General features: G+C 39.9%; 2 protein-coding genes across 5 annotated transcripts in view; one reads left to right on the top strand and one right to left on the bottom strand.

Annotated features, from left to right (window-relative positions):
- LOC146001604 (putative RNA methyltransferase CG11342) overlaps positions 1 to 15014 on the bottom strand; it is a 102478-nt gene that overhangs the window by 29952 nt on the left and 57512 nt on the right. The gene's annotated exons all lie outside the window — the stretch shown is intronic.
- The window catches only part of LOC146001603 (tyrosine aminotransferase-like), a 50532-nt gene continuing 44220 nt past the window's right edge, over positions 8703 to 15014 (top strand). The window contains exon 1 of the mRNA XM_083139128.1: positions 8703 to 8917. Coding sequence (XP_082995254.1) covers positions 8785 to 8917 — 133 coding nt within the window. The 5' untranslated portion in view covers positions 8703 to 8784. The remainder of the gene's footprint in view (positions 8918 to 15014) is intronic.

The raw sequence follows: 15014 nt of genomic DNA, 5'->3' as shown, positions 1-15014 counted from the left end.
ATGAATTTCTCCCCATGTGGCAAGTGGAAGCGGTTTCCTAAGTTGATTATTAAGCCTTATACGATTGTTGAAAAATATGATGAATTAGTATTTACCGAATCCCATGTATTCCTTATGGGACATAAACTTCAGCTTCAAGTTACGGCTCATCAAATGGGAGTTTCGACTTTTCCTACTGCTATGACATAGTTCTACGTGTCCTTTTTCCGTCCATGTACTTTTCTACGTCATCGGATGTTTGATATTCCCGAGAGAACGAATAAAATAATGGTCCCATAAGCCTAGTGCATTTCTCCTTGCCTCCTACGGCCATCCTGGCAGTGTTGCCAAACCTGATGTGCATAATAGAGCTAAATTTCACCATTAATATAGCTAAAGAGGACTTTCAAGGAGCTAGATTAACGAAGGCTGCATAAAGTGCCTACTAGGGTAATTTTAGTTGTCAGAGGGGTAGGAGTGCTGCTATTACCGTTAGCTATAAAGTGATGGCAATTTATTCTTAGTTTCCACCGCCTAGATTTGGCGGCATCACCCATCTCAATAATCCAATGATGTTAATATAAAATCGAAAATAAAGGGTTCCCGGATAACAAAATTGTCATCTTCATCTTAGCCACAGCGCTCTATATAAAATACATGGGGAGGAAAGAAGAGGTGGGTGACGCAGCCTATAGCTATACGAATATCACGCCACGTGCAAAATGTACACTCATGGCAAAAGTTGGTATTTATGGGCCGGAGCCAGTGGTGGCATCATAGTGGGGCAGAGGACGGGTGCCACAGTTCACAGTCAAACGAGTGCACGAAAGAGCCAGATCTGGCTTCCAAAGAGCGAAGTTGGCAACAGTGATCAGCAGCTGCCCCAAAGAGAAAGACCAAGGGGAAATTGTCCCTCCTCGCCTTAAGGACCATTTGTATAATGCATATCGTTGATGCGAACAATAAGTAGTTTCACGTTCACCACACTCTTCGGTTGTTTAGAAATCGTAAGGAAGAAGGATCTCTAAATTTCCGCTTTCACATGTCAATGAAACTTTAACATAATTTCAGTGTAGGTCACAAAAGAGATTTACATATTATGATATCTTTTAAACACCACGAAATCTAATTCCAATAGAATACGATACTACTCCTTACGTTCCTGTAAATGTTCACCATTAGTCTGGCGAAAGAAAGTAACTAAGATTTCCGTGTTTCCTTGAGGAAAGATAAGGCGCCTGCTTGTAGTAAGCAAGCACCAACTGCTTCGATCAGTGACCTTCACTGCCAGAGTGACTCACAGCAGGCCTGCGATCGTTCCAGTGTGCGTATAAAACAGGTATTTTATTTCGTTCGTTCCAATCCACAGTTATATCAAGCTAACATTCTAATATTTTCGTAAAATATGTAGTAAACAAGTTGTATACATTATGGTCTTCCAGAGTGTTGTTGCCTGCTATTTACACGCGGGAGATGGGGGTGTTGTAAACATTTCTGAACCCAAAGGTCGAGCACGAAGGAAAAGTTGTGTAAGCATTGGAGGTAATAACAAGGTAATAGAAGTTGAAGGAAATGCTGGAATAAATTATATCAGAAATTGAGTAAAAACAGTTCATCACACATAGGGCTATCAGATCACTCGTCAGCGGAAAGTAGGACAAATTGTCTCAAAATGTTGAACACGATCGTATTTGCAGTAACTATAATAGGTTACTAGGACATCTTAGCATATAACGAGAATATGACACATCTTCAGCTGAAAAATTAATGTTGAAGTGAACGGTTGAGTTCAAAATTCCTCAACTGCTAATTAATAGCACGGCTGTATGTGATTTCAACTTGTGTATGTAAGACAGAACGTTGTTCGTCGATGTGGGGCCAGGAAGAGAAAACAATCCATGAATTCGGGAAGGAAAAAATTCACAATTTCGTTAACAAAGTCTGGAAGTTCTTGTTTATTAATATGTAAAAAAAACTACTATACACTGGGAAAAAACAGAATTGTGTGCCTTATTTCTCCAATAACGAGAAAAATTACTTGTTACTTCGAACAAATTACCGACACTTATATCGATAAAACTTCACAAAGTAAGCATTTTTATACATATATCCGGACTTTTTCGGATCTAGAAAATCGTGAAGTAATTTCTGAGCTGGGATTGTAATTGTTTTTCCGAACATCCAGTAGCAACCATGCACACTCTTTGATTTAAGCATACTTCTCCAAGGAACCACGTTATCTTAGACTTCCCTCAGTTTTTCTGTTTCTCCATCTAATTTGAAGTTACGTGATGCTCAAAATACGTATAAGACATTTGAGATTTCTTTCAAATTCCTTCCAACTATAAAATGTAGGACACGTCCGGAAATAAGATTGATTCTTATAAGTCTTTTTATTTTCTTATTTAGCGTCGTTTTTCTTTCACCTCTTGCTAATCGCGACGACGAGGATGAGTGATATGATGAAATTGATGAAGGGGCACTCACAAAGAACACCCATACGCACGACGGGATTCGAACCCAGGACATCAGACATCGTACCGCACTGTGCTAACCACTCCGTCACGGACGGAATTCTTATAGCCCTAATCGTTCCTCAAGCATATTTCCTATCTTTAACTACCCACGAAACATAATGAACAATCTAAATAAACAGGTGCCAGTTCACACTCTAACCGTAAAAAAACATATGCATGTGAAAATGCAAAATAATATTTATTTTTAGGTAGTTGTGACTTATTATTGTATATTAAAGAAATATATTAGTGATAAAATGACGGAAGTAGAGGAACATCTCCAATGAAACACTCATGTCTTATGGATATTTTTATTTCTTGCCGAACAAGGTTCCGAGTTCGAGTTCCGACTAAAATGGATTCATTGTGTATGTTCATTCATGTCTTTAATGTAATCATAAATCGTCGTCATGAATAATTTAACTTCAGAGGAAGAAAACTGAGGTAATTACTAATAAAAACAATAACAAAACAAATTTGATCTTAAAGACCTGGGTTTGCGCTACATATTCCATCGGGGATCATAGGCGTGCGCCCATGGGGCCAGGGGGAGGGCAAATGCACCCCTAATCATGGACGTCTGCAGATTTTTTCCACGAAGAGACAAGCAAGGTATTTTTCCATGGGGCATATTACCCCGATAATAGTGTTGCATTATCGCATTCCTGCATCCTCATTATAATAATTAATGTAAATTATTATGACTGAAATCAAATTATACATGTGAAAACGTACTTTTTGGTTGACATTCGTTTTCTAAGGGGAAGATGTGGCAATCCTTGCCTCCCTTTCAGACATCTATGCCCCTATATTATTATATTTTCACCTAGAAATTTAGGATAGATGAATCCTATCGCCGTTATTAAACTATATTATACTCTTAAAGAAAATTAAGTAATTTCAAGCCGATGAAAGTTCAAGGCAACTAGTGTTGCCCACGGGACGAGACGGGACAGGCTTTTAAAAATTCGAGACGAGACGAGATTGATCATGTGTCCCGAGACAAACGAATATTTTCGAGACGAGACAGCATTTCCACGAGACGAAACAGGCCAAAGTCTCGTCTCGTGGGCAACACTAAAGGCAACTACGGGGGAAGGGGGTGCAGTGGCGAAACAACAGCCCCCAACAACCTTGAACGGAAATCAATTTTAGGGGGCAAACATGGAAGTAAAGGAAAGCAAGAGTAGCAGAATCTAAGAGTAGCAGGACAAAAGGATACTCAAGATGGATTTTGTTTTCACGTCTTTTTTGCATTATTTCTTCCTGACTGCCAAGAGCACCTGCGGGGGGGGGGGGAGGAACAGAGCTGCAATTGCCCCCTTGATTTCAAATTTTATACAAATATAAATACCTTTTGTAAAATGTTCTTGCTCGCTTCGCTCGCAATGTCTGCTTTTCTTGCAGTCTAATCAAGTTCAGAGCCGTAGCTAGGGGCCGGCGGGAGTTAACCCTGGACGCCAAACGATCTAAATGAAAAAAATTGTAAAAGAGAATAATATGGCGCTCCATGAATTTTTTCCCCATATTAAATCGACATTGTTTTCATTTTGCAAAAATTTGGATCTGAAAATTTATTGGTCGCTTTGCTCGCAATTTGTTTTCTGTAATGCATTTTATATTACCGAGGAGAGAAGTACTGCTGCTAAAAGGTTCTCTCTTAAGTGCATGAACAATTGTTTGGAGGAAAAGGAACGCGCAGATTTGAGAGACAATTTATATGATTTTTACTGTTGGTATATATATATATATATATATATATATATATATATATATATATATATATATATATGTGTGTGTGTGTGTGTGTGTGTGTGTGTGTGTGTGTGTGTGTGTGTGTGTGTGTTGTATATATATATATTGATGAAGGAAGGAATTGGGAGCATAAAAGTCGAAACATTAATTTGCCTCAAACATCGCTCAGAAGCTCGCAAGTTGAACGCTCATTCACCCCACATTCCACCGGATGCAGAGCCGAGCAACTAGAATTTTCCACTCGGCTCTGCACAGTCAGCAAGGCAACGGCCCTCGCCGGCGGTGAGTGCACCTCCACTGTAAATTTCCATCTGCATCCAGGGATACCCCAGGTGCACAGTGGAGGTGCAAAGTCCAACAACCTATGACTCAAATCCAATGTATAAAACCGCTGGAGACAGTAAATCGATCTCTCACTTCGCTCCAATATCACCACCAAACTGATCGACGAGAAGAGGACGACGGCCTGCTGAGAGATCGCGACAGTACGAGGCGGCAACAAGCGAGAAGTCCATAGCAGTCCGGATTAAGCCAACCGAAGAATCTGCAAGAATAAAACAAGTCGCCGAATTGCCTGCCGTCTCTTATTGTCATCTTCGATCTCTCCAGCGGACACCTGTCACCGTCGCCGACGCCAGAAGCCGAGGGCCAGACCAACAGCAAGGGGTGAGTAGCGTTCAACAACACAGGCTCCCAACAATCCTTCATCAGCCTCCTTAAGGGTAAAGGTGGTTAGTTAAGTCAAACTTAAGACCTACTGTATTTATCTGAGCTACGTCCCGGCGTGACTCGATCCCGTACCTTACCCGACGTCACGCTACATGCCCCGCATCTCCACCATGTAGCGTGACGTCGGGTAAGGTACGGGATCGAGTCACGCCGGGACGTAGCTCAGATAAATACAGTAGGTCTTAAGTTTGACTTGGCTAACCACCTTTACCCTTAAGGAGGCTGATGAAGGATTGTTGGGAGCCTGTGTTGTTGAACGCTACTCACCCCTTGCTGTTGGTCTGGCCCTCGGCTTCTGGCGTCGGCGACGGTGACAGGTGTCCGCTGGAGAGATCGAAGATGACAATAAGAGACGGCAGGCAATTCGGCGACTTGTTTTATTCTTGCAGATTCTTCGGTTGGCTTAATCCGGACTGCTATGGACTTCTCGCTTGTTGCCGCCTCGTACTGTCGCGATCTCTCAGCAGGCCGTCGTCCTCTTCTCGTCGATCAGTTTGGTGGTGATATTGGAGCGAAGTGAGAGATCGATTTACTGTCTCCAGCGGTTTTATACATTGGATTTGAGTCATAGGTTGTTGGACTTTGCACCTCCACTGTGCACCTGGGGTATCCCTGGATGCAGATGGAAATTTACAGTGGAGGTGCACTCACCGCCGGCGAGGGCCGTTGCCTTGCTGACTGTGCAGAGCCGAGTGGAAAATTCTAGTTGCTCGGCTCTGCATCCGGTGGAATGTGGGGTGAATGAGCGTTCAACTTGCGAGCTTCTGAGCGATGTTTGAGGCAAATTAATGTTTCGACTTTTATGCTCCCAATTCCTTCATCAATATATATATGTATGTATGTATGTATTTATATGTGTGTGTGGGGCGGGGGGAGGGGTTTATATATAAACACACCCATCAATGCAATAAAATTTAAACAAGTCAGATGAAATTACGTTATTCTTTTCCGGCCTGAAATATAATCAAGGCTATCCCCCTCTAATCAGAGGGTCTGCGCACGCCTGTGACGGGGACCGACACTCTACGTAGGTGTAGACACGCTTCGTACAATTTGATGATATCGCGATTACGTAATGGATGTGCAGCCACTTAACTGAACACCCCAAAATTCACATTTTATTACTAAATTTCAAATTAGCATAATATCACATAGTTTACCTATTCATAATATGCGCCGCTTTGGTGCACTTTGTGGATTGTGCATTAATCAACTTCAGGTTAATCGCGGCAGGCAAAGTGGAGGGAAAATGACAATGAAGCACAACGAGGGGGCCCTTGGTTCCCGATTAATGAAACTTTGTCTACATGCAACTGAGTCGCTGCGTGAAATCGCTGAAAATGTCATTTATTAATTTTTCTTATTTTATATTGCTTTTCTAGCACTTGGCGTCAACAAAGGCGATGAGGATGATTAATGAAGTTTTGAAATGGATGATAGGACATGATGATCCATGTCTTACACAAAATTCTAAGTTGGGACTAATGAATATCGATTCGTCTTATAATTTGTTTGTTTTTAACTCCAATCTTTTTCAAGGACTTCTGGGTTGACAGCATGTGTGTTGCGCGATGATGATTCGATGAAAACCACCATTTCAGTGAACTTTCTTGACAATGACTCTAATATCAGTAAAGAGAACATTTTCTTACGAATAGCTGTTGTTAAGAAACGAATTCCTGAAACTTTTTGTGGTTGTCTCACGGCACCCAGCTGTTGTATGTTATGGCTGGGCTTGGGGGTATGACTCACCCTGCTGTCAATACTCAATCATTCCCGAGAATCCAGGTTCGCCAGGCAAACCCAAGCGACAATTTTGTTATTTGGGTTGCATAGACAACAGGCTTTAAGATGTTACGATATCGTAGGTCTCGTGGCCCAAGAACTATTTTCCATGACTGTACATGACTTCCCAATGGAATATAAGAATTGTATAGCATATCGTTGAATATAGTTCCCAAAATATAATGTACGAACCCTCCCTCCATTACAGACATCCCTTGATAATCTCTCCATACCCCCCTCAAATTTAATCCTCCCACCAAAACGTGCATGCCAATTTTAGACTTACTGTTAGAGTGAATATTGCCCCCCCCGCAAAAAAAAAACTCAGTCCCCACACCAGAATATCCGCAATAGTCTAAGAGGTATGAGTTGGATAGCCATCCCCCAAATTTAATGCGCATTTCCCACTAAGTAAAATTCCCGCCATAATCTAAGACTTAACACTGATATTCAATAGTTAGATATCGCTCCCCCCAAACGTTTAATCCTCAATCCCCACCAGAATTTACGTGATAATTTAAGCCTAACATCGCCTTTTTCTTATAATACATATTGCTCATTACAATTCCCTTGGCAGTGTACAAATTGTTATTTAATATAGCAGCAATGGTTAACTGAAAACGTAATTCAAATGACCAATGCTGTACTGTTCCCTAAATACGTACTTCCTTTTTCTTCATCTAACGGTGTAAAAGTATTTACATACATTTTAGAAAAATATGTCTAAACACAAATTTATATTATTTTAAGGAAAAAATCCCCCTCCCCAAATTTTGATGGCGCAAGTCTGTGAGCACCCCTGCTCTTAACAAATTACATCTCATTTACATACGTTTTTATATTATTACTATTATTTATTGGAGGCTTGGTCAGCGTGTAGATTTCCAGCGTTGCATTCCCAGTTTTCTGTTTCTGCCATTTCTTCTCAATTTCTTCACGATATTGCGCAAATTCTGAAAATATGTTTCCGTATCAGAAATCAAATTGAAGAATTCACGAATTCCCACACTAAAGATGAAAGAGTGATAGATTTATCCTCACTTGTTCACGTCACCCCTTCTTCAGAATTTCCTACCATTTCCCCGAACGGAATTTTGCACAAAAAGCCTAATTTATGAACACTATAGCTCTAAATTTAGTTGTACAACACTCAGATTGGAAACTGGTTGTGCATAAATTCTTGATTTAGGCTCGAGAGGTGCACACAATAATTTTAGTTTAGATTAAATACTAGCGTTTTGTTGACAGTATTTACATTTGTACTATACGATTAACCACGACAGGGAAGTTAGAAGACGAAGGTACGAGCAGGAGAACGGAGAAAACGTCCACAGCTTTCGTTAAATGTACCATGCCACTATTTGTCTGGACCAACTGGAGGCAAACAACTGCTCAAGTCATACGCCTGATCTGTATTGAAATTAAAGTACACTTGGAGGGAGACACAAATAACATTGACTTAATATAACTGCCATGCACAGTACTGGTTTTTTATTTGCAAATTTCGGTAACATGTTCTTTTGGCCGGTGTGGGTCAGTGGTTTCAATTCCGATTAGCCTATCTGTGTACTTCTGCGCACATTGGAGCAAAACTAGTTGCAACTGCGCAGCAGACATGCAGGAAGAAATAGAAGGAAATAGCAACATCACCTGAGAATGAAATACGTAGCAATGTCAAGGTTACTCGAAGCTGCGAAGAAAGGGCAAATGTGTGTCCCCTAGATTCTGCGGGTTGTTACGCGGCCACATTCAGGAAGACCAGCCAGTTCTCCTTGATCCGAAACGATTCCACCAAACTTGTTGTTGATTCCTGCCGCTTCAGAGGTGTGCGTACCAAATGACCAATCGCGAGGTGGACCTGGAATATGCCCACTTTTTAAACCAATCGGAGGAACATGTTCGTGACGACAAAGGTATGAGAGAAGCAACACTGACTTTTCCAGCTCAAAAGTTTCCAGGTAAACAGCGCCGAAGGATCTCGTGTCACAATCTTTCTTAAAGTGTTATCCGCAAGCTGAAAATGAAGAACCGAAAATGTTGGTCTGTTGGTGCTTCCAACATTGCGAAGAATACGTTCAACCCTATCAGGGCGATTGTTGAATCTCTCGACCTTAATCCTAATCCAGAGAAACAGATGATAGCGCTCTCTATTGGTAAGTAGACGCAGAGAAACGAATTCGTAAGTTACGGATCCGTTCCCAGCAGGGGCGGTTCCACAGGTTTACTGCAAGAGTTGGCGTATCAGGTTTTCGGAAATAGTTCAACCATCAGTGGACGTTTCTTTTCCATTTGACTTGGCAACACATGTTGTGGAGGTTCTTTCGTGTTATCAGAATTTTGAGTTCTGGAGAGCTAACCTCGCCGATGGAGAGAGTGGTGTTTGTTCTGGAAGCAGCCAAGAAAAATCTCTGCAATGTTAGTGGCGTGTGCAGGAGAGGCTGATAGGGGTTACACCCCTCTCACACATTCATATAACCTTTCTTAAAAAAAAAAAAAAAAAAAAAAAAAGCTTATTGGAAACGTGAAAATGTAAATAAAGTACACAACACTGTCAAGCTATACAGGATAATAATAATGCAACTCTTAAGACTTTCCACGCATATTCAATGATCTAGCGCAGTGCTTCCCAAAGTGTGCGCCGCGGCGGCCTCGGGCGCCGTGGATGGCTTACAGGGGTGCCGTGAAATGTTCTAATATTTTCACTGAAATTACACTTATTCCAATGTATATGTTTATATAGTATTTTTTATGTGTAAAATGTTTCTGAATTTGAAATATGTGTTTATTTTTTAACTTAAGGCAAACAACCTCACCACACTCACTGAGCGTTGCAAGTGTTAGATAGGCCTACATTCTGACTTAGGCGCCGCGAAAAAATCTTGAAACACTAAGGGCGCCGTGAAACGAAAAAGTTTAGGAACCCCTGATCCAAATTGTGCTTCGCACTCGATGATGAACTTGATGTTTAACGTGTACAAATGCTTTAAAATACCTTTTATCGTCAATACTGCTGTCATTCGGTTTAGTACCTATGTAGTACCTAGGTGCAAATATACCAAAGACACGGATATACAAAATTGACGTTTTGAGAAAGCGATATCTAGAGCTGCAAATTTCTAATGACTTTCAATGCGGAAAAACAAGATAAAAATTTAATCTGACTGGCAATTTAAAAATAACGCGGGTCTGCAAGTTACACTTAATGTTCTTTTTTTTCTAAATCTGAGACGCAATTTTTATTGCCATCCTCGAGCACGGCTTTTACAGACTGCTCCATTAGCCAAATCCATTACTAAACATGTAGTTCATTCTGTATGAGGAGTACAAGAGGTGATTTTTCTTTAAGCATCCAAATACCAACCTCCCTTCTACGTAGTACACCCTCGACTGCATTTTGCAGACTAGCGAGGATCTGGCGTTTTAGGAGAAAGTAAAAATTTGCCTCATGAGAAAAATAGCTTTTTCTTGTAAATACGTAGCATATAGGTTGGACATGTGATTACAGCATGATTAGAGTGGAATTTCTAGTGCAGAGAGAAGAATTTATAATACTCATTCCCAACGACGATTTATTGTTAGTAATACAAGGATAAAAATGGCTATTGCACTATGGGGCAGCTTGTAACATTGCAATTGAGTCAATTTAGCTTATTTTGAGGCAAGTAACTTACTAATACTCAACAAAAAATTTCATTTCTATCGTGAACTTAATTGTGTAGAGGTGTGATGAACCAGTTATCTATTTTAAAAGTTACTGTACATTATTAATCCAATTTTATGTTATAGGTATTGTATTCTGACAAGTTTCTCCAATATATCACTTTTCTGTTTCACTTTACTTTGATGGACATAGACATATCTAAAAGTTTACATATTTTGTGTTTTGACATCTATATTCAGATATTCCTGTATGTTCATCTATGAAGGAGAATGTTACAACCTACCCCACTCAATGTTAGAATCATGTAACCCCCTTGGCGGGACAGGTTGTAACAATTGCAAGGTTACTTTTATTTTTTATAATTTCCCACAAACGGCTCATAGTTTGTTTGCAGTTATTGCATATATTTAAACTAGCAATATATATTATATTGTGTGTAAAATTTCGTTTATGTACTGCCATGAATACATCGGCAATATATTCGAGAACAAAAGGTGTTACAACCAAACCCGCTCGCTCCTACATGTTTTTCCCACACAGCACATAAATGTTCAAGGGAATCTAATAAATGTATTTTAGATATTCGAGCCGAAGTTCTGGATGTCCAACAGATATTCAGTAGATATCCATTGGGTATCCAGAATATGTTTGATGGACATCAGTGCTATGTGGCTCACGTGAACGGGACGTTCTTACTTCATTGTGGACAAGGCCGCCCGCAGGATTTTCTTTCTCAGGGGAAACGTGGAGCGATGCTTTTCACCCTTTAAGAGAAGTCTCATAAACCATATCCAGCACTAGGATAATTTGCACAGGCACTTAATCTGCTCTCTTTCACGGCACCCCTCGTCTATGTTTTCACGCTACAATTTCAAAATTTGAATTATATGAAGCCTTTCAAGTCATGACCAACACGAAACAATAGGCATTAGAGCGAAATTTCGAATCCAGGGCAATGAATAGATGTATCATTGTGGATATCCTATCATAAATTCCATCAGATAAACATCATTCATCCCCTCGGTTGACTCAAGTGGTAGAAAATCAAATTAAAGTAACTGAAATCGAAAGAAAAAGAAAGAAACGTAACAATATATTTACGCGAATTCTACTTCATTGTCCACGCACTTCCCTGTCGTGATTAACCTAATGTTATTTAATTTGACGTTAATTAAAACAATCAAGCAACGAAACAATAAACCAAAACAGCTTACGTTACGAATATGGAAACAACGTGACACTTGGGGGTCGCAAAAAAAATTAGCTGGGTGACGCGTGGTCAGCGCATTGTCACACTATTGCTCACAAACTGTCCTCACGATGCAGGATCGATAGCGGAATTTAAGATTTTTGGCGATTTCGTTGGAAGCGATAATTTCCTTTATCACTTCTACGAGTTCATTAACCATTTCTACCGTATCTTCGGTAATAAATTTTAAAAACTAGAAAAAAGTGCACATGTATTTGTAATGTGAATTCATCTTACATTTTTCAGTGCACACGCACACATTTCTGACAGCATGCCCGGTACCAGTTCGATATCCACCGAACACCTTTCACTCGTTTATTTCGTCATTTTTAACATTCGTACTTACCTATTCTGCATTGCGAAAGATTAATCTTTAAGGTGGCATTTTGCTTTTTTCACAAAAATAATTCAATTTTTCACATTAACAGTAATTATTGTTCTTCCTTTTTTGGCTTCCGTATCACACAATATGGAGGGTACAGCTTGAGTCGCGTCGTGGAACATGTGGGTATGCAGTGTTTCCAACCTTCGTAACCGAAAAATACCTGAATAGCCCAACAAACCATTGACGGGTAGACCCAAAACCCATTCACGGATAGCCCCAAAAACATGCTTGTTTGTTATTTACTTCTTCTTCTTTTCTAATAATAATGTGAAAAGGAAGAAAATCATAACATTTCCAAGTATTTTTTGTCCATACACACATTCGTCGCTTTCCTTCCAATTTTGGCTACTAATCACGACGATAAAGATGAAGGCACAGTTACAGAACACCGATGCCCAACCCGAGACTCGAACATGGAAATTTCGGTGGCGAGATCGAAAGCGACAACTCAGCCACCAAACCTGTGCGATTGTACCGTGATGCTCTCTGGTGGGGATACTACATGTATATGTATAGTAGAGTCCTGCATGGGACCACTTTTGCACACTCGTACTTGTTTGATATTCTCCCACGCTCGAGCGTACACAATGGTATATCATTTTAATATGACAATCATCGTAGAAACATATGTGAAAAATTTCCGTCTATGTAGTTTCAGCTCATAATCACCTATTTCAATTTCACATATCACTAAATATTGGTAAGATATACTAAACTACATTTTTAGCATGAATATGATGATTATGTTCACTTTAAGTTTCAATTTCAGTGCGTCTTTCACTCATGATTCATATTGGACGGCCCACTACCACAGAAAAATAAATGTTATATAGGGTAAAAAAAGGGGGGGGGCAGATGGTGCACATTTTCAGTCAACACAAAAAGGCTGTTTATTTATCTTTTTATTTATTTTAAATGTACTTTACATCATTTTTCAGTTCTTTAGGAACAATAAAAATGTACGATGGCTAAGTTCTGTATCACCGTGTAGCCAGAATACGCGAGCACAGTGAGAATGCGATCTGAATTGAACAGTTTAGCGCCTCACAACTACTTCTTGGCAACTCGTGGTTCCATTTTTTCAATCTTCCACACGCAGAGCACTTATAAGGGTAAACTGAACAAGTTTCATGGAGCCAGCTTGTGTATTTGATGCATTGTATCCAGTCTGCTGTGGACGTTAACTCTTGGTGCAGTTGTAGGCACTCATTCATTTTCATTGTCGGTAATAGATTCGTTGCAGTCACAGAACATAAGCGAAGATGAGTTCAATACCGGGTGGAGGCACAAGTGGTTCCCATCTCACTTTAAACTGTAGGTCTAGTTCCAATTAGCCTTCCTGTCCATAACGTGGTCCTAAAACCAAAACTCAAACTCAGTAAGCGAAGGTGAACATGAGCAGGTAGCCTTAAATTCGGCAATTCCATAAGTTCTTGGAAAGAAGTCGCCTTCGCAGGTAGACTCTGGTTTGTGGAATTGTGACGTCATGGCGAGCGAAGGGATCTTAAATCCGTACGCTATCTAGCGTCGTACGTGCGAACTATTACGTGCTCGAGCAGAAATCTATCTCCCCTAGTTTCTCTGGCGAAATGAACGGGCATCGAGGGGGAAAAAATCATCTATCGGTCCCTACAGGAGATACACTAGACTAACTGAAACCACGGCCTATGAATTGAATCATTGCAGCCGCCGACAGGCTGGTGGCACATGAAGGACTCCCTCCGCGGTCTCTATACCTATTCAACCAGGAGCGGTAGTAAAGGCAGCTAGGGACAATGTTCCCAGTAGGATATTTTCCCAGGAATGGGGAATTTGGATACACGAAAGGGGGAAAATGCAGAAACATTCTAAAATATGCAAGAAACAGGGAAAGTAGACGTCATGCATTAATAAAGTACTTATTTTTGACTCACAATTGCTTGTTCAACCTCTTCTAGCGGAGTATTAGCGTCAGAATATCGTCTTTCATTTCAATCACAACTCAGCAGATTAATTAAAAGGAAAAGTGTAAGAAATTTCAAGTTATAAGTTTAATTCATGGTAAAGACTGAAGACAAAGCAAATTTTGTAAATTTAATGTCTAATAAAAAGGAAATAAATTAAGTACATAGTACAAGAACGAGATACTTCCATCCTCAGTTAAAGTGCCAATCAAATTCTTTGTGACGCTCGCAAAATCATTCCCACACCCTCCTAGATCGAAATCTCGGGATAAAACTTCAATAAGCACCTTTTCTTTGTATGTATTGTTTGCGAAAGAAGGAATTTTAAGGTCGAAAATGGGTAATTTCCCTCTGGACCAGGAACGTCACTGGTTGTAGGAGCGCTTTCCACTTTGGGTGCCGGCCTCCATGGCGGAGTGGTTAGCACAGTGCGCTACGACGCCAGGGGTCCCGGGTTCGAATCCTGAACTGGGAATGGGTGAGTGTCCATCAGTTTCATCATATCATCACTCATTCTCATCGTCGCGATTAGGTAAAGGTGGAAGAATAGCGACGCTAAATAACAAATTACATCAAATTATGTCTACGTAGCCGCACTTAGGGACGGAAAAGCAACATGAAAACAAACGCTACATATGAACTGAGACTTCAATAATAAATATTGCGATTTAAAACTTATAAAAGCTGTACGATTGACTGCTCTATCACTGTTACACTCAGTGCACTGAACTGGGACTGATTATGACAGTAGCGTACGCAGGATTTCATCAAGGGGGGTGTTATTTCGAAAACTTTCTACAAATTCACATTACCATTGTTTTATTATACTTTAATTAATTAATTAATAATAATAATAATTAAATGATAATTATAATTAATTAATAATTCTTATAATTAATTAATTAGTTTAATTACTACTAATAATTACTACTAACGCAGCTGCTATTTATGAAAGAAATAGAACAAAATTACATTTCTTTTGTTTCTTTGTTACAAAATAATTGTCTAGTCA

The sequence above is a fragment of the Lepisma saccharinum genome, chromosome 17 (assembly GCF_977018435.1).
Source record: "Lepisma saccharinum chromosome 17, izLepSacc3.1, whole genome shotgun sequence".
In the NCBI taxonomy this organism is placed as follows: Eukaryota; Metazoa; Arthropoda; class Insecta; order Zygentoma; family Lepismatidae; genus Lepisma; species Lepisma saccharinum.
The sequence above is the reverse complement of the archived record's forward strand: the minus strand, read 5'-3'. Positions and strand labels throughout refer to the sequence as shown.